General features: G+C 46.2%; 1 protein-coding gene across 3 annotated transcripts in view; it reads left to right on the top strand.

Moving 5' to 3' along the window:
* Window positions 1–16,324: 16,324 nt before the first annotated feature.
* Window positions 16,325–20,040, top strand: part of RNF130 (ring finger protein 130) — a 135,538-nt gene continuing 131,822 nt past the window's right edge. For all 3 annotated transcript variants that reach the window (XM_042932470.1, XM_042932478.1, XM_042932461.1), the window contains exon 1: window positions 16,325–16,600. In XM_042932470.1, coding sequence (XP_042788404.1) covers window positions 16,354–16,600 — 247 coding nt within the window. In that variant the 5' untranslated portion in view covers window positions 16,325–16,353. The remainder of the gene's footprint in view (window positions 16,601–20,040) is intronic.

A 20,040-nucleotide genomic window follows, 5' to 3' on the forward strand; every position in this document is an offset into this window, starting at 1 on the left:
TTGTGAGATTCCAGGTGCTATTAAAATCCTTTGGAGGATGAATTTTGTTGTGTTGGTTTTAGCAGTCAAGTAATCCTGGTTAGGTTCAGACCACAGGTTCTGTCTTCTCTTCTGTCATTGGTAGATCCAATGTCATCTTAGTTTTCAAAGGTTTCACTTGGTGGGAATGTAAAATGGTACAATGCTCTGGAAAATAGCTTAACAGTTTTTTATAAAAGTAAACATGTACTAACCATATGACCCAGCCATTGCACTCTTGGGCATTTATCTCGGAGAAAAGAAAACAATGTTCACACAAAAACTTTTACATGAATGTTCATAGCAGATTTACTTATTTCCTTACTTATATATGTATGTATGCATGTATGTATTTACTTTTTAAGTTTATTTATCTATTCATTTATTTATTGAGAGTGAGAGAGACAAGAGCATGAGCAGGGGAGGGACAGAGAGAGAGAGGGAGACAGAAAATCCCAAGCAGGCTCCACACTGTTAGCCCAGAGCCTAACATGAGGCTTGATCCCACGAACCATGAGATTATGACCTGAGCCAAAATCAAGAGCCAGAAGCTTAACCAACTGATGCACCCAGGCACCCCCATAGCAACTTAATTTATAATAGCCCCAAACTGGAAATAATTCAAATTCCTTTCCTAGGGTAAATTATTAAAATGAACTCTGGTGCAACCATACAATAGAATATTACTCAATGAGGAATAAGCTATTGATATGTGTCACAACTTGGATGGATCTCACAGGAATTACACTTAGTGGAAAAAGCCAATCTTGGAAGGCTATATATTGTATGATTCCATTTATATGGCATTCTTGAAATGACAGAACTACAGAAAAGGGTTCGTTGTTGCCAGAGGATAGAGCAGGGGATGGGGGTGGATACAAATGTGAAGGGACAGCAGGAGAGGGTCTATTTGCAGAGATGGAGCCATTCTGTGTCTTCATTGTGCTGTTGATTCCACAAATCTATATATAAGATAAAATTGCATAGAACTACACACACACACACACACACACACACACACACAAGTGCATGCAAAAACTGGTGAAATCTGCATAAGGCCTATGTTGTGCCAATGTCAGTTTCCTGGTTTTGATATTACACTACAATTATTTATGATGTCATCATTGGGGGAGCTGGGTGAAGGGTACAGTCCTATGTATCTGTAATTATTTCAAAATAAAAGCTTTAAAAAAAAAACTTAGCCATGCTGCTTTGGATCTGTTCTGTGCAGCTTGGAGGTGAGCCTGGAGATTTGTGTTGGCTTACCCACAGAATTAGGAATTCCTCCTCCGACTCTCTTCTCTCTGGGATTCACCCCACCTTCTCTGGCTCGCATGGGCTTCCTCTTAGATCTGTAGGTGTTTGTGCTGCTGGTACCAGAGTGTAGGTCTGCAGCTGGGGCTGTCCTCAGGACAGGGGCAGGAGAGAAAAAAAAAGATTAAATAAAGTGAGCTCAAGAATTTCTCCCCCTCCCCCATGCTTCATCTTGCAAAGACCCCAGTCCCAGTCCTCTGGCTAAAGAGTTGGTTTCTCTGCACATTCTATCCTGAAGTTGACCTCCATTCAAAACTGGGAGACCAGAGAGAAAAAGAGAAACTGGGAATCTCACCCCCACGATGGGTCATTCTTCAAGTTTTGACTCTTCTCTTCAACCTTCCTGCCACTGTTAGCATGTCAGAGTTATGTATTTACTTTGTCTTGGGTTTTTAGTTGTAATCAGTGGGATGGGTAGATTGTAGTGGTCTTCATCTTAACCAGCATCAGAACCCAGAAATACAACTTTCAACATTTCCAAGTGCCATGTGAGAGCAATACTAATCCCTTTATTTTAAAACTAAAGAAGTTGAGGCTTAAGGAGGTATAGCCACCTGCCCTGGAGAGGTGCCTGGGGGCTCAGTCAGTTAAGCATCTGATTCTTGACTTTAGCTCAGGTCATGATCTTATGGTTTGTGGGATAAAGCCCCATGTCTGGCTCTGTACTGTCAGCGTGGAGCCTGCTTGGGATTCTCTCTCTCTCTCTCTCTCTCTCTCTCTCTCTCAAAATAAATAAATAAACATTTAAAAAATTACCTTATGGAATAGGCATATGGAATGGAGTTTGCAGGAGAGGGCAAAAAGGAAGCAGGAAGTGGAAGGACAGAGTCGTAGGGAAAGAGAGGACGAAAGGGAAGAGAAACAGAAGAAGAGGCAGAGAAGGAGAGAGTAGGGAAGTCGAGGTGGTCTCTTGCACATGGGTCAGAGCAGCATCAAACAGCAGCAGCTCTGTACTGAGAGCACCTACACACAACTCACCCCTCTTTACATGTATCCCTTTCCTCCATGAAGTTAGTGCAAGCAAAGCGCCAGCCTAAGCGATGATGTAATCCTAGCTCCCTTTCCGTCAGGGCTCAGGCTTAACCCAATGAGCCTTGGCATTTCCTTGTTGACCTTATTTGTCCAGGGGTAACTGGGCAGGTCACCACAATTGGCTGAAGATGAGGATTTTTATTCTACAGTTGAGGGAACGCATTCTGTCTCCCCACCCAACAGGAACAAGGAAATATGTTGTTCCAGTTACTGCTGGCATCCTTCAGCAGCTGTGAGAGATGACAGCCTGGGGATAAAGCCCACACAGGATAGCCTGCCTGGCACCTCCTTTTCCTCCAGATTTCCTTCTCAAGTGAGCCAGTTTAAGTGAAGGCTTTTGTTACTTGCAGCCCAAAGCATCCTAAGTGACCCCTCTCAGCCTGAGCTTCTCTTGGATGTGTTCCAGGAGCCACTGTCCCTAGGTTGGTGCCAGAGAACTACCTAACAAGAGCAAGCCTACCTCTGGTCATAGGTAAGGATCCCAAGTGTATCAGTTATTGTCCCTGCCCAGATCTATGTCCTGTAAGCTTGTAAGTGCATCCTTGGGTAACCCCTCTGGTGTGTGTGTGTGTGTGTGTGTGTGTGTGTGTGTGTGTTTTCCACACCAATAACCAATTCTTCAACTCTCTAGACACCAACTCTGACATCAACTGGGTGTCTTATAATCCAATCCAATTCTGACACTAACTACCTGGAGTTAGCATCAGGCTCCACAGGTCACAGGCTCCACAGGCTCAGTCACACAAGACTGTCCCCACTTCAGATGCCAGAGTCTAAAGTATCAGGTTCCCAGTTCACCTGTGCTTCAGGTCAACTTAGCTACAAAGTCAGGCATTCCCACAACATCCCTCTTTAAGGCTTAATATTTTGCTAGAATGATTCATAGGACTGGGAAAATACTTCACTTATTATTACCAGTTTGTTATAAAGGATACATCCAGGAATGGCCAAATGGGAAAGAAATGCATAGAACAAGATATGGGGAAGTTGTGGAACTTCCATGCCCTCTCCAGGTGCACTACCCCTTCTAACACATCGAAGTGCTCACCCACCTGGGAGCTCTCAAAATTCTGTTGCTTAGGAGTTTAATGGAGTTCCAGCACATAAGCATGACTGATAAAATCATTTGGCTATTGGTGATTAAGTCAGTCTCCTCCTTGGAGGTTTGGAGGCTGGGGCCAAAAGTTCTAACCCTCTAATCATGCCTTGGTCTTTCTGGCAATCAGCCCCCATTCTGAAGCTGTCTAGCCACCACCCCCGCAACCCCACCCCAGCCATCTCACCTCCTTAGCATCCAAAAGACACTCTACCACTCTGCAGATGCCAATGGTTTTAGGAGCTGTGTGCTGGGAACCAGGGACAAAGACCAAATATTTTTTGTTTTATTATGCCACATCTTCATTCTCAGTTCACAAGGTTGGGTCAGGTAGACTCCCTCTGCATCCAGGGGTGAGCATGTGGTAAGGTCTGGCCAGTCAGAGCATTTTATCCACTTGGTCACAGTGGTTGGCTTAGTGCTGAACTCATGACATGAGGCAAATGAATGGGACTCAGAATACGGATTGGAAAGGCCACTGATAAAGAAAAGGACTTTCTCTCTTACTGTGCCCTTTTGGGACTCTGAAAGAATAGAACGTAGCCCCCCACCCCAGATCCTGGGGATTATCTTGCATCCATATGGGGAGAACCCACCTGAGAACGAACCAAGGCAACAGAGAACAAGGTCAAGAGGGGGTCAGAGGAATTCCAACTCTGATTATCACTTGACCTCCTAGATTCACTTGTGCCTGAGGTTAGACTAAACCCTGGACTTTTCATAAGTGACCAAATATAAACTTCTCTTCCACGTTGAGTTGGATTTCTGATAATTGCCACTAACATGGTCCCAATTAGTATATACTGCCCAGTGACTACAGGGCCATCAACCTGCTGCAGCGCCCTCCTCAACTTCCCTTTTCACTCACCCCAAATCCCAAACTCCTTCATCCTTAGAGTTGCATCCCCTCAGTCAGGAGGAGCTCCCTTCTCTAGGCAAGGCTTAATTTAGGAGTCCTTTAAAATGAACTGTATGGGGGATGTTTCAGGATGCCAAGACACACAGTACCCAGGAATAAAGTTTTTCTGTGCCCCCTCTTTTCTCTCTCTCTCTCCCTCTCTCTATACCAGTTAGGGCTGCATTCAGATGCAAATAATGGGAAATCTTTCACACAGTGGTTTAAAAAAAGAAGTGCAGAAGAATGCAGAGGGTACACACCCATGCTCCTACACCCTTGCTTCTCCAACCACCCTTGGTGTGTGGCTTCAATGCTTATGATCCCGTGTGGGCAGGAGGAAGGGGAAGATGTGGCAACAGCAGACCCTCCATCCCAGCACCCTAGACAGAAAGTCATCCTAGGTGGAATGTGACCTGAGGGTGGGGATATTTGATTATTTGCTTAGGTATTCCAAGTACTTAGAACTGCTGCTCAATAAACATACTGAATGAATGAATGAGTGAGTGGATGGATGAGTGGATGGGTGGATGGATGGATGGATGGATGGATGGATGGATGGATGGATGGATAGGTGGGTGGGTGGGTGGGTGGGTGAGTGTGTGGATGGATGGATGGACGGATAGACGGGTGGATGGGTGGATGGGTGGATGGATGGATGGATGGATGGATGGATAGGTGGATGGTGGGTGGATGGGTGAGTGGATGGATGCTCGTATGGGAAAATTGAGTTTTTATCTCCTTATAGCCCCTACCATGGAATCAGGCAAAGGAGAAGGGACTGGAATGGTCACCAAGTGATCCCTCACATCATCTGCCCCCATTCCCCACCCTGGCACACAGTATCCTGGCATTCATCATGGGCCTTCATCCCCCACAGGTGAGATCTCTTGTAAGATTTCTTTTTTCATATATCTGGGCAGGTCTGGCTGCCTCCACCCCAATTTTTTTAGGGGATTCTTACCCACCACAATGTATATGCTTCACTGGGGAGATGTGTTCCTCACTTTTTGTAACTTCTCCTGGGGCAAAAATGAGACCCAACCGTGACTCCAGTGGGGGTAATGGGCTGGCCTCCTCTGCTCTCAGTAAGAACAAGCTGGCACAATTTTTGAACAAGAAATATTGCCATCATTCATATCCCATTATGCTGTAATAATGTGAGATTTCTCTTTAGCAACAGTGCACACAGTCAATATATCCATTTATATCCATTTCCTCCCCCCAACCCAAGGGATGGGGATAGAATCATTAAATGTACAGAGGGTATCAGGCCTGTAAAGGAGAATTTGACTGAGGGTCACCAGGAGCCATCACCCCCAATTCTGCTAGCCTGACACCCCATGATACCCCAGTCTCCCTACCCTTGGCTCTACCTGCCACAAGCCTACTACCTCAAATAAGCTCCTCAGTGGTCTCCTGATGGATCACCAGAGAAAGCTCTTTTATAATTGCAAAAAGAACACCACATTTTTGAAACTAGGGGAAAAAAAAAGTGGAAGGTAAAAACAGTCACCCATAATCCTCCCAAATAAACCAAACTCTTTTCATTTTGCTAGTTCCCTGCTTGGCCTTGTTCACATATGTGGACTTGTTTTACAGAGTGACAGCCAGAGATTTATTTTCTATTCGGCGTCTGCACTCAGCAGTACATCATAAGTGTTCCTCACACTGCTCCAGTTTGTTTGATGTATTAATAGCTTCATAATCATCCTCAAATTTGTTGTACCATAATTTGCTTAACAAATAAATGAGTTTATTTCCAACTCTGTAGCTAATGCTGCAATAAACATCCTTGTGCACATAGCTCATTTTATTTTATTTTCCTTGTTTGGAATGTTGGGTTTGTAAAAATTTTTTAAGTTTATTTATTTGGGGGGGACAGGAGGGGTACACAGAGAGAAGGAGAGAGAGAATCCCAAGCAAGCTCCACACTATCAGCACAGAGCCTGATGCAGGGCTTGAACTCATGAACCGTGAGATCATGACCTGAGCCAAAACCAAGAGGTACATTCTTAACCAACTGAGCCACCCAGGTACCCCTAGAATGTTGGTTTAAAAGAGCATGAAGGCTGGTGTCAGCTTTGGGCTGGCAGTTTGTATTGCTTTCTCCACTTGAATCCCTAGTCTTCTGACCATAGAAAAACTGCCAAGCCTCTGCTGTCAGTCTCTAGGCTGGCCACAAATGAACTGGAAGCAGCATGGTCCCCTTGCTGGATGACATGTCTGAACAGAGAGATTTGGAATCTCACCTCTATTTGTGAAAGAAACAAGCAGGGTTCACCTGGAAGGTGGGGGGATCAGGCAGCCTGTCAGTTTCCCTGCAACAGACAGGGCCACCCCTGCCTCTTGTGCTCACCAGGCTATGTCAGCTGTTGGGTGCTATCCTCCTCCCTGGATGTTCCCAGGGCAGGCAGACAGTCAAGGTGCCCTGTGTTTCTAGCATCAACATATGGGCACCTGACTCAAACTAGACAGGTCAGATGCTTTCTTCCCGGAGGAAAGCCACACTGATTCAGCCTAACAGCCAAGCCCTGATGAAGACACTCCTCGGTTCCAGCTGCCCAGATCCCCAGAACCTTCTGGGTGCTATTCTTTCTGAGCCCAGCCCTGTCACCTTGTCTTCACCCTGCAGGGAAGACTCACCTTCCGGAAGAGTCTGTTTCTGTACTCGTCTCTCCTGCCTATGAGCAGAGAGCCCTCCCAGACACACCCAGACCCCCTGGCAGAGGGGTCTGGAGACCCAAGGGACTACTGCTCCAGGCCAGCCTGAGGGTCAGACACGTGGGCCTGCCTGCCCAAGCCATCTCAGCCCAGCCAGCGTCTCCTCTCTCGGCTTCTGGCTCAGTAATTCATCACTCTGACCAAACAAAAATTGACAAAGGACGAAGTGATGCCTTCGATCCTGCTAAAAGGCAGCCACCCCAGCAGCCTGTGCCCACTCAGCACTGGCCCCAAGTACCACCCGAATTCCTGGACAGAGACTTTGGCTTCCCAGGCTGGCTAGGTACCAAGAAGTTGAGATGTTGTCTGAATCCTGAGCCTGGTGCCAACAGGCAGGAGGGAAATGAGTGAGGGGCCTGAGGCCAGGGGGGCTGGGTTTCCATCCCAGCACCACCCCTCACTCCTCATTAGCTGGAACAAGTTCACTGGGCAAAGAGTTCACTTCTCTGAATTTCACTTTCCTCACCTGCAAAATGGGTGCAATAGTCCCTATTCCTGGGGGTCCTCAGGGAGAATTAAATGCCAGCTTCTGGACCATGACCAAACCTGAGCTGGTTTGTCTCTCATTGTGCCTCTCTCGATGGGGATTTTCACAGTACCGCCTCGGTGGATCCCAGGCTCACTCTCACCTAGGTGGCCCAGGCTGGGCCAGAACCACAGGCCTGCGCTCCCCATGCCCCTGCCACTACTTCCCTAAGGCCACACTGCCAGGAAAAGGGGGGAGGACGTCTGTTTCCTTCCTCTAGTGGACCTAGAGTAGAGAGCAGCCTGGCCACTTTCATTTTCAAGGTTCCCAGTATATTAAAAATGAGGAAAGTTGCAGTAATTTGGATGTAATTTAAATGTCCACACACAAAAAAATCATGATACAATACTTGTTATTGACAAGATAATCACAGTACTCAATACATTTTCCAGTGGATCACTAGCGGTGCAGTGTGTGTGGGACACACACTCAAAGTCGCCAGACAGCCATCTACTTCTTGTAATCTTCTGAAGCTGGGGCTGTACCCTCAAAGTCTGAGTTTCTAGAAAAAAAAAAAACAACATAACCAAACACAATGCAGAACAACCTTCACCGGATCCCATTAAAAACAAAAACAAAAACAAAAACAAAAACAAAAACAAAAACAAAAATGGGGAGTGCCTGGGTGGCTCAGTAGGTTATGTATCCAACTCTTGATTTCGGCTCAGGTCATGACCTCATGGTTTGTGAGATTGAGCCCCGCATTGGGCTCTGTGCTGACAGCTCAGAGCCTGCTTGGGATTCTCTCCACCCTTCCCCTGCCTCTCTCCCTCTCAAAATAAATAAATAAACTTTAAAAAATTTTAAAAACAATTTTAAGTAGGGACCAGGGGACATTTTTAGATGTTTGGGAATATTTGAATAGGGTAGGGTATGGGATTGTTTTACAGAATTACTCTCTATTGACTTTTTCGTCATGATACAGGAGAACAGCCCAAAGGGTCATCAAATGGTCCCCCCCAAAAAATCCTTAAAATTAAAGCAATAGACAAATAAAGGATTCATGAACAAGTGTTAACCACGATTCAACTCAAGTGGTGGGGTGCAAGTGCTCATTGTGCCATTCCTTCAGCTTTTTCTTTTTTATTTTAATTTTTTTAATGTTTTTTAATTTTATTTTTGAAAGTCAGAGTGCAAACCAGGGAGGGGCAGAGAGAGAGGAAGACACAGAATCCAAAGCAGGCTCCAGGCTCTGAGCTGCCAACACAGAGCCTGACATGGGGCTCGAACCCACGAACCGGGAGATCATGACCTCAGCCAAAGTTGGACGCTTAACCAACTGAGCCACCCAGGCGCCCCCAACTTTTTCTTATACTCAGTTTTCTGTTAAGAAAGATGAAAAGTTTGAACTGCCAATTCAATGTTTTGTACATTCTTCTACATAAGATGCTGTTATGCTGTGTCCCTGCTGGCAGTGGGGCACCTGGTGCCTGAGTTTGCAAGATGCTGGCCAGCCTGGGCATCCACGCATTCAGGACGGCTGGCTCTGGATGATGCCTGGCTGGGGTGGGGAGTGCACGGCAGTCTTCACCCAGGCCACAGGTTCCTGTGCTTCCACTAACAATAACAGAGAAAGGGGGAGGGATGGTGGTAGCTACAGCTTCCAGGAGCCCACCATCCAATTTGCATGTCAGAGCTAACGAGGGAGAGGTCACTAGGTCCACTTCACAGAGGAAAACTTACCCCGGAGGGGACAGGGGCTTGGAGCAGTCACACACTTAACATGTGTCCAAGCAGGGACTTGAGCCAGGGGCACTCTGGTAAACCACTCTCTGAAAAATAAGAAAAAGAGAGAGAAAGACAGAGACAGAGAGAGGGAAAGGGAGGAAAGGAGGAAGGGAGGGAGAGAGAAAGCCTGGAGTCATAGTGTGCCAATTTCTGTGGTGTAAATATTACCTTCCATCATGGCCAATTTCAAGGGATCGACAGTTTAACAAGAGGCTTGCAAAATCCCTGAATACTTAACAGTCAGCAGCACTGATGTCAATCCAGTCCTGGGTGTCTGTCTCAGAAGCCCCTACTATTTTCTTTGCAAAGATTTGCTATACATTGGGGTGCCTGGGTGGCTCAGTCAGTTAAGCGCTGACTTCAGCTCAGGTCATGATCTCATGGTTTGTGAGTTCGAGCCCTGCATTGGGGTCTGTGTTGACAGCTCAGAGTCTCAAGCCTGCTTCTGATCCTGGGTCTCCCTGTCTCTCTGCTCCTCCCCCACTCATGCTCTGTCTCTCTCTCTCTCAAAAAAAAAATTAACATTTAAAATAAAATTTAAAAATATTTGCTATACATTGGTTATCTGCACACCACTTCTACAGTTCTGCCACCTTCTGTGTTCCACCTATTATTAAATGTTTTTCTCTAAGACACTACACTTTGAAAAAAATTTTTTTAATGTTTATTTATTTTTGAGTGAGAGACGGAGAGGCAGAGTGCAAGCTGCGGGGAAGCAAAGAGAAAGAGGGAGACACTGAATGCGAAGCAGGCTCCAGGCTCTGAGCTGTCAGCACAGAGCCCGATGTAAGGCTTGAGCCTGTGAACCGTGAGACCATGGCCCAAGCCAAAGCTGGACACTCAACTGACTGAGCCACCCAGGCACCCCAAGACACCTCACTTTTCTATGGCAGTTGACATTACTATCATTGAAAAGCAAAATCACTTGCTAAAACAAATACGATAATATTAAAGCAAACATTTAATTATTAAAATAAAAATGTTTTTTGCACTTCCTAAAATACCCTTTCCATGTGCTGGCCCCGGTGCAGCCCCAGAGGCAGCCCCAGAGTGCAGCCCCAGAGGCTGCACTCTGGGGACCTGGGGACTGTCCTTCCACCATCTTCCTTCACAGCCATTGCCATGGCATGCCACTGGGTCCTTCAAAAGAAGACAGCAAATCTGATATGAATGTGAAAATGCCCAGCCAGTGTTCAAACAGGTCTCTTATACAGTCCAGATGTCCCCAGCAGGGCTCTTCCCCTGTAGCATTTCTTCGGACTTCAGGATCACAGTGTGTTCCTTGTGGATACTAGAGGATACACTGTGTATCCTCTAGGTTAGCCTATCCCATGGGGTTGGACTGGGTTTCCACAATTTCATCTGTGGCCATAGTTTGGCAGGAGGGAGGGGACAGGATGTTGATAATCAGCAGCAGTGGCAGGGACAGCCAATACGGACCAAGACCTTCAGGGGACAGAGCCCCAGCAGGGAAACAAAAAAAGAGGCTCATTCAGGGCTGAAGGGAGGGCCAAAGCTAACTCCGTGCCTACCCTATGATGCAGTCATTCCACTCCAGAGTATACACTCTCAGAGAGGCGTGCACCTGTCCACCAAAAGATACACACAGTCCTCAAAACAGCTCTGCTCAGAATAGCCCCAGATGGAAATCAATAGAAATCCCCATCAACAGGAAAACGGACAAATCAATTGCAGAATACTATACAGCAAAGACAGAGAGGCTCCTCCTACTACTACATGCAAAAGAAAGAATCTCACAAACATAATGTTAAGAAAAAGAAACCAGACAATAAAGAGTATGCATTGTGTAATCACACATTGTAATCTATTTCAATAAAGTCCAGAAACAGGCAAGCTACCCTATGGTACCAGAAATCAGAATAGTGGGGTGCTAATGACTGAGAAGCCCAGAAAAGCTTCAGCGGTGCTGGTAATGTCCTCCACCTTGATCTTGATGGTGGTTACAATGGCATTTTCACTTACTAAATATCTGTTGAGCTGTATATACAGATTTTTTTTTTTCAAACTTTGGGGCACCTGGGTAGCTCAGTTGGTTGAGCATCTGATTTAGGCTTAGGTCATAATATTGCAGTTCGTGAGTTTGAGCCCCGCATCAGGCTTGCTGCTATCAGTGCAGAGCCCACTTTGGATCCTCTGTCCCCCTCTCTCTCTCCCCTCTCCCGCTCATTCTCTCTATCTCTCTCTCTTAAAATAAATAAAAAGTTAAAAAAGAGATTTTTTGCACTTTAATAGAAGTATGTTATATTTCAATATAATATTTAATAAATAAGTGTAAGAAAAAGGCATAAAATACCAATATAGGTGCTAGATGAAGAGAATGAGAAATAGAATGGCATCTATAACCAGCATTGTTGAATGATTAAGAAGCACATGTACACCAAACAATACCACACATTTGGGGAGAACACAAGAGATCTACATTAAGCGCATTCATATGGTTACCTGTGGGCAGGCAAGGGGAGTGAGGGGTAGTGATAAGGGAAACCATAAATAATAAGTTAAGATCAGGGCCTTACTAGGACCAGAGGGGATCCTGTGCCATTAGAGAAAGAAAAGGAAGAGAGGGGCACCTGGGTGGCTTAGTCTGCTAAGTATCTGACTTCGGTTCAGGTCATGATCTCACAGTTTGTGAGTTTGAGCCCTGCGTTGGGCTCTGTGCTGATATCTCAGAGCCTGGAGCCTGCTTCGGATTCTGCGTCTCTCTCTTGCTCTCTGCTCTTCCCCTGCTTGTTTTCTGTCTCTCAAAATTAAAAAAAAAAACAAAAAAACCACATTTTTTTAATTAAAAAAGAAAGAAAGAAAAAGAAAGGAAGAAAAAGAAAGAAAGAAAGAAAGAAAGGAAGAAAAGGAAGAGGAAGAAGAGATGGGGGAGGAGGAAGAAGAGAAATTTTGGACAATCCTTTGAGGTTTCCAACACTGCCCAGGGAACCCAGCTTGGGTTCTGATCCCTGGAGCTGCCCCCCCCACCCCTGCTTTACCCCCCATGCTATGTAGCATGTTTTATACACAGGCTACCCCTGTTTATGGCCCTGGGAAGGTAGACATTGCTCCCAGAGGAGCCAGACACATTTCTAAAGGACTGAAGCCCTTCCTTCCCAGCACCTGGAGATGGAAGCCTGGGAACTGGGCCCACTGGAACTCTGAGGAGAAGGGGAATTTGAGATGGGGCTTATGGGTGACCTGGGATTTCTTGGAAGATGGGAGCAGAGGGAGGGGAGAGTCATGTGTGGAGCCAGAGAAAGAGCCCCACAGAGGAGGGAGGCCTATGGGTATCTCTCTTCTAGACCCCTGTGGGCCTCAGTCAGACCTCAACACACACTCCTCGTGAGATCTGCCATAGCCAAATACCACCTGTGCTTTTATTTACTTAATACTTTTCATCCACTCACTTTTTTTTCACTTAAATGTTTTATTTATTTACTTATTTATTTTTACCTGAATGTTTTAAAAGGTAGTTTTGTCCCAAGTGTTGACGTGGATGTGGAGAAATGCGAGCCCTTGTGTATTGTTGGGGAGACTGTAGATGGTGTAGCCACTACGGAAAAATGGTATGGCAATTACCCAAAAAATTAAACATAGAACCTGTTATATGATCCAGCAATCCCGCTTCTGGGTATTTATGCAAAAGAGTTGAAATCAGGATCTTGAGGAGATATTTACACACCCATGTTCATAGCAGCATTATTTGCAGTAGCCAAAAGGTGGAAGCAAGCCAAGTGTCCATCAGTGCTTGGATAAACAAAATGTGATGTATACATACAATGGAACATTATTCATCCTTAAAGATGAAAGAAATTCTAACACATGCTACAACATGGATGAACCTGGAGGACACTATGCTGAGTAAAATAATCCAGTCACAAAAGGTCAAATACCAACAAAACAAAACAAAACACCCTAAGGGTCAAATACTGTGTGACTCCATGTATGTGGGTCTATAAATGTCTGTATGTATATTCCCGGAGTAGTGAAATTTTATAGAAACATAAAATAGAATTGTGGTTCCAAGGGGGTGGGGGAGGGGGAAGTGTAAAGTTATTATGTAATGGGGACAGAAATTCAGTTTTACAAGATGAAAAGAGTCTAGGAGATGGATGGTGGTGATCCTTGCACAACAATGTGAATGTACCAAATGCTGCTGAACTGAACACTTACAAACGGTTTAAGATGATTTTGGGGTTTTTTTTGTTTGTTTGTTTTTTGTATTTTTTTACTGCAATTTTAAAAAGGTAGCTTTGTACCACAACTATACATGAAAAGACTCTTTTCCTAAAGGAAACTGTCCATAAAATTAAAAACAATTACACTCCCAAATGAAGGTGGTGTTACCAATGCCCTAGATGTCCATACCTGCAGAGGCTATGCACAGAGACCACCTCATCCCACTCTATTTTAAAGGGCGATTGGAAAGTGCCAGAGAAGTGTTGTAAGTTCTCTAGAAGCAACTCTCTACTTGACAAATTCAAAGTATGGGTACCACATGCTTTAAAAGACCCTTTTAGGGGAGCCTGGGTGGCTCAGTCGGTTAAACGTCTGACTTCAGCTTGGGTCATGATCTCACAGTTTGTGAGTTCGAGCCCTGCATCGGGCTCTGTGCAGACAGCTTGGAGTCTGGAGCCTGCTTCAGATTCTGTGTCTCCCTCTCTCTCTGCCCCTCCCCTGCTCACACTGTCTCTCTTTCTCCCCCAAATAAATAAATATTGACAAAAAAAATTTAAAGAGGAAGAAAGAAAGAAAGAAAGAAAGAAAGAAGGAAAGAAAGAAAGAAAGTCCCTTGTAAGGACAAGGGAGTAGAGTGAATGAGCCTGGCAAGCAGAGGCAGGCCAGGGCATGCCAAGTAAGAGCAGAGCCCAGAGACCCCCAGCAGGCCTGGGGCTATCTGGGCAGGGAACTCCCTGTCTCAGGTGCCTGAACATGAGTACCTTGGTCCCAAGAACTCTTTGCTCTGTGAGAAGGGAGTCCAGCTGCTGGAGGGCCAAAGTAGATACCTCTTCAAGCACTAGGCCCAGGGAGGAGGCCTGGTTATTTTGGTCTAGGGGCTGTACATCCTGGAGGCAAGTAAATAAAGCCAGCCTCAATATGGCCAGGACAGACTAGACAGATGATTGCAGTGAGGAAGGAAGGGAAGATTTAGAGGGAGAAATTGTGAAGGACATTGCTAAGAGTCACCCAAGGACATCTGATATTTTAGCCAACACTGCATCCACACCCTTTGCCTGGAAACAGTGCCTCAGTTTTCCTTTGGGAAGTGGCCTCTTTCTGGGATACTCGGTACATTTGGTTGGGCAAGGCTGACTCCACCCCTTCCCACTATAGGATGCAGGGAATCCAGGCGGGGCCAGTCAGAAGATGCTATCCTACTATTAAGTATTGATCCAAAGGATACATACACACAGATTCAATGGGACATATGCACCCCAATGTTTATAGCAGCATTATCAACAATAGACAAATGATGAAGAGAGCCCAAATGTCCACCATCGGATGAATGGATAAAGAAAATGCGGTATACACACACACACACACACACACACACACACACACACAATGGAATATTACTCAGCCATCAAAAACAATGAAATCTTGCCATTTGCAACAACGTGGATGGAACTAGCAAAAATAAGTCAATCAGAGAAAAATACCATATGATTTCACTCATATGTGGAATTTAAGAAACACAACAGATGAGCATGGGGAAAAGAGAGGAGAGGGAAACAAACCACAAGAGACTCTTAATGATAGAGAACAAATTGAGGGTTGACAGAGGAGGTGGGTGGGGGATGGGCTAGATGCGCTATGGGTATTGAGGGCACCTGAACACTGAGTATTGTATGTAAGCGATAAATCACTGAAGTCTACTCCTGAAACCAATATTGCACTGTATGTTAACGAAAATTTAAATTAGAAAAAAAAGATGTTATCCTTCCTCCTCATCAGGGAGCAATAATGAGTACACTGCCTAACATTCTATAAGCTACTGGATTCAGCCACACCTGACTCAAGACCCATCCCACTCTGTCGTTTATGCTTTAGAAGGGTACACAGCTGACAAGATGTGTGTGTGTGTTGTGGGCTGGGCAGGTCTCACTACAATCTCCTCTTTATCCAGAAAATCTGGAGGTTTCATCTCCTGTAGACAGCCTTCTCAACCCCACAGGTGTTCTTACAGTTCTGGGTGTTGCGGCCCCCCGCGTCCCATTACAGAGGCACATCCCCTCCCCTGCGTTCCTTGGTGTCAATTACATGTGACTGGTTGTTGACCAGCTGAAATCTTAACTCTTCACAGACATTTAACTTTTAAAATTAATTGTAAAGTTTTAACTGTTTTTCTTTTTGCATTCTCGTCGCAAACTTTTCCACAGGCCTTTATAAAGCTCCCAGGCTCCGCACCCTGTGCCCATCACGCCGGGACTAACGGACATGGCTGTGCAAGCTCCGGCCCTCGTGCAGGCGGGCGGGAGCGAGCAGGGCATCGCACGCAAGCGCGCGGGGGCGGGGCTGAGCCCCAGGCCTGCGCGTTGCCGCTCGGCCCCCCCGGGAGGGGCCTGGGCAGAGCGGCGGCGAGCGCGCCGGAGGCGGCAGCCGGGCTAGCGGGACTTTGTGTTTCACAGACCCTGCTTCAGGCGCATCCTCTTGGAGCCGCCTCCCAAACCCCGCCGCTGCCAAGCGAGGCGCCCCCGAGTCGGCGGGACCAGACCCGTGGGATGGAGTGGGCCCGTCCCCACGGCCCTCAGGGGGCCCCGAGGAGACCACCGCGAGCTGCCTGACCCGCCGTCCTCGCCCAGGGGCCCCATGGGCGCGTCCCCGCGGGCGGGCCGCAGACGTGAAGGCGGCGAGCGGCGGGGCCGCGGCGCCGAAGAGGACCGTGCTCGTGCCCGGCCCCGCGCAGGCCGCGCGCGCGCGCTCCCGTCGCACCGCCGGCCGCGCCCGCCCCGCCTCTCCGCGCCGGCCCTGGAGCCCGGTCCGCGAGCGGCGGCGGCGGCGGCGGCCGGAGGGACGATGAGCGGCGCGGCGCGGGCGGGCCCGGCCCGGCTCGCCGCGCTCGCTTTGCTGACCTGCAGCCTGTGGCCGGCGCGGGCGGACAACGCGAGCCAGGAGTACTACACGGCGCTCATCAACGTGACGGTGCAGGAGCCCGGCCGCGGCGCCCCTCTCACGTTCCGCATCGACCGCGGGCGCTACGGGCTCGACTCGCCCAAGGCCGAGGTCCGCGGCCAGGTGCTGGCGCCGCTGCCCATCCACGGAGGTGAGTGCCGGGGCGCGGAGAGAAGGAGCCGGCGCGGGGGCGGGCGGCGGCCCCCGGGAGCCGGGGCGCGGGGGCGGCGGGCTCAGCGCCCCCACCCACCCCGGCCGGACTCGCAGCTCCGCTCCGCTCGGCCGGCGGCCCCGGGGTCCAGGTTTCCGTCGTGTGCAGCCCGGCCTGCCCACGGGTGGGAATGAGGCTCCAGACGCTTTTTTGGGGGGTGGGGGGTGGGGGTGGGGGGTTCCTCTTCTCTTAGAAAGACTTAGAAAACGTTCCTTTTCGTTTAGGTAGCTTGTTTACAGGAGGGCATGGGTCTGCGAGTTTGCAGGGACAGTTCAGACAAAGGAGGTGGTGGAAGAGCGCAAAACTAATTCATGGTGGAGGAGGTCTTAACCTGCATTTTGGAATCGGCAGGTTTGTTCCCGAAATCCCAGACTTAACGCTGAATTAGATCTCGAAGGATGAAGGCCCTTTTCTAACGTAAAAACGTGCCGTTTTTCTTAAGTGGCAAGTGGGAGGAGGTTGGTAGAGGAAAATGGGCATCTTCCCTGTTGCTTTTGGCTCCTGTTCTGCCCCAGTAGTTTTACTGTAATTTGACGCCTGAAAATCTCACATTATGAAGAATCTGATACCAATTGGAACTAGTAGCCAAGTTTTCAGGGCATGGGTGCTGACCGAAGGGGAAATAGATAAAATTTTCAAGAATTGTCTTTGAAGCCATTTGGCGTATGCTCATGCTTTCCTATAAACACTGGCTCCGTTTAGTTATTTGTATACAAAACGTATATTTGTATAAATTACTGGTCATGTTTTAAAGGAACCTTTTTTTCCTTTTGATATTTTTTGGGGGGTTTTGTTTTTTGTTTCTTTTGCCCACTGCGAACTTTTTGGAAAATGTCTGCTATCTTCTCCACCCCCACACTCATCCTGAGAATGCTGAGAGTGGATTTTTTTTTTTTAAGCTGCTATTCATGTTAAGATGACCTAAACAAGGCAGTCTAAATAAGGTAATGATGTTTGTTTTTATACTCTAAAATATTAAAACATCATGCCTCTTCTGAGATCTGTGTGTGCTAAAGTGCTAAGCTATCTGTGTACTGAGGAAAAAGAATCACGTGGGTCTTTCACTCTAGTTTGCCCCCAATTTAGAAGTGCCTTGTAAAAGTTCATATTTACACCAACGGTCAGGTGCTTAAAGTGCATTCTCATCTCCATTTTGTTAAAAATGGCAGTTAGGGTCCCAGCTTGCGGGCAGAAACAACTTTGGTCTTTGGTTCATTTAGTAAATATTTGTGTGCCTGTTCTGTGCCAGTCACTGTAGTTGGATCACATAATGTTGCCAAACTATGGCACTAACAATGGTAGCCTATTTTCTGGTGCGGAGAACCGTGAGGGTCACGTGGAAGGGGAGGAAGAGGAAGAGAGAGGCAAGCTGTTCTGGAGCAAGAGTTGGCCCCGTGCAGGGTTTTGAAATACTTGGTTTGTCTTTAGGGCTTGGTTCCCTCGGGCACCCCAAATCCACGATATTCACTTTAGATTCTTGCCTCCAAAGGGTCCCATGTTGTAAAACTACTTGTTGCTTGCTTGTCATCCCCAAACAAAAGCCCCGTCTTTGAGAACTCTTGTTGTAGGTGTTTGAACAGAAGAGTATTGGGAACTAACACGCAACTGATGTGTAGAGGAAGGTTAGTCCTGTTTCCTTATCCCTGGGGAGGTAGCATCACTGTACAAGTAAATGTTCTGAGTTGTGCTGTGCATATGCTATGTGACACCAGGAGAGCATTGCGTAACCCTGGGAAAGTAAATTGGCCACATAACCTCAGTGTCCTCCACAAAATGGAATGATGACATATTTACCTCGTAAGATTGTTGACAGGTATGAATGGTCCCTGCATTCTTAAAACGAGACTTGTCAACCTGAATGAATGTCTAAATTGGTGAGGTTTTAGACACCCCTCAATGTGAACACGTCAGGGCAGTGTGTGAACGCTGAGTCTGGGGTCGGTTGCCTTCAGTGTCTGTCTTCTCTCCCTATTCTCCATTCTCTAGGAGCTCATTTTCTATTTGCACAACATGAGATTGCTGCATGTTTTCTCATGGTGTGAGTGGTGAGGTCCTACAGGTGGTTTGGGTCTGACTTCCTACTGAGGGGTCTGCACACATAGGTGCTTTCAGTTCAGCAAATAACTAATTGAAATCCTGTGTACCACTGGAGAGGTGGTGGGGCAACAGCAGTGAACAAAACAGATGAAAATTCCTCTTCTTCCTGAAGTGCTAGTTAGGGCCTTTATACATCCGTATACCTGTAAATCGTGAAATCCAGGACATTTTCCTACTTTTGCAGCAGGAACTTGGGAATGTATCTTAAAAACAACAATGGTGGTATAAGTCTGTTAACGATTACTTGCGTTACATCTGTTATACCTCAGTTAAAAAAAAGTGGCTATTCTTGATTTAGTGAATTTCAAAATTTTATATTTTAATAAAAAATATTACAGTTCTTATGACCTTTTATGCTCTTATAATTTTGAATTGAAGAGAATCTTAGCGTGTTTATTGAGGACTTCCTGTGTGTTGACAGTAAACAAAGAAATGTTCAAATTACAAAGCAAAAAATGTTACGAGACGGAATTCCTGGCAGAAGTAGCTGGGCGCAATAGATGTGAAAATTTTTTTTTCTTTATCTTTCTTTTTTTTTTTTTTTGAGCAGGCTCTACACCCAGTGTGGAGCTTGAACTCACAACCCTGGGATCAAGAGTTGCATAATCTACCAACTAAGCCAACCAGGCACCCCTAGATGTGAAATTAACAAAGGTGCATTTTTTAGGATAAGTGTTTGGTAGTAATGAATATAAAGACAAAATAATTTCACATTTTCCTAGAGCTTAACATGATGACTCATTTTAAATCTCTGACTTGGTTTGTGAAATATTAGAAACCTTTCTTATTTTGTAGTGCTACTATCAATTAGACATGTATGAATAACTGGATGAAATTTATTTATTCTACACCTTTAAAGGGCAAATAGACAGCTTTTTCTTTAGATTCTTTGGTGTTTTAAAAGTACATTTTTAGAAAGTGTTAAACTTTATAAAACAATAAGTGTTGTATTTTGAAAACGTATTCTTTGTCACTAAATAGAATGCAGATTGAATAGAATGGAGATTCATTTGTTTGGTGTTAACAGATTTCATATGTTTACTGATAATTCATTTTTAGGAATGGGCCTTTGAAGGAACATATCTTGTATTTATTTGCAGATTAGAGTTGCTTACTCAAAGGGTGAGCTTAGAACTAGAAACAAATGTAAACTAGCTAGTACCTACTGGGGAGCAGACATTGTAAATGTGCTCTGTGTTTGTGCACACTAACTTTTTGTCTGAGCCTGGAGTGGGGGTTGGGCAGGAGAAGGACCAGTGTTGATGATGTCATTGTATATGCAT

Source organism: Panthera leo, chromosome A1, assembly GCF_018350215.1.
Source record: "Panthera leo isolate Ple1 chromosome A1, P.leo_Ple1_pat1.1, whole genome shotgun sequence".
In the NCBI taxonomy this organism is placed as follows: Eukaryota; Metazoa; Chordata; class Mammalia; order Carnivora; family Felidae; genus Panthera; species Panthera leo.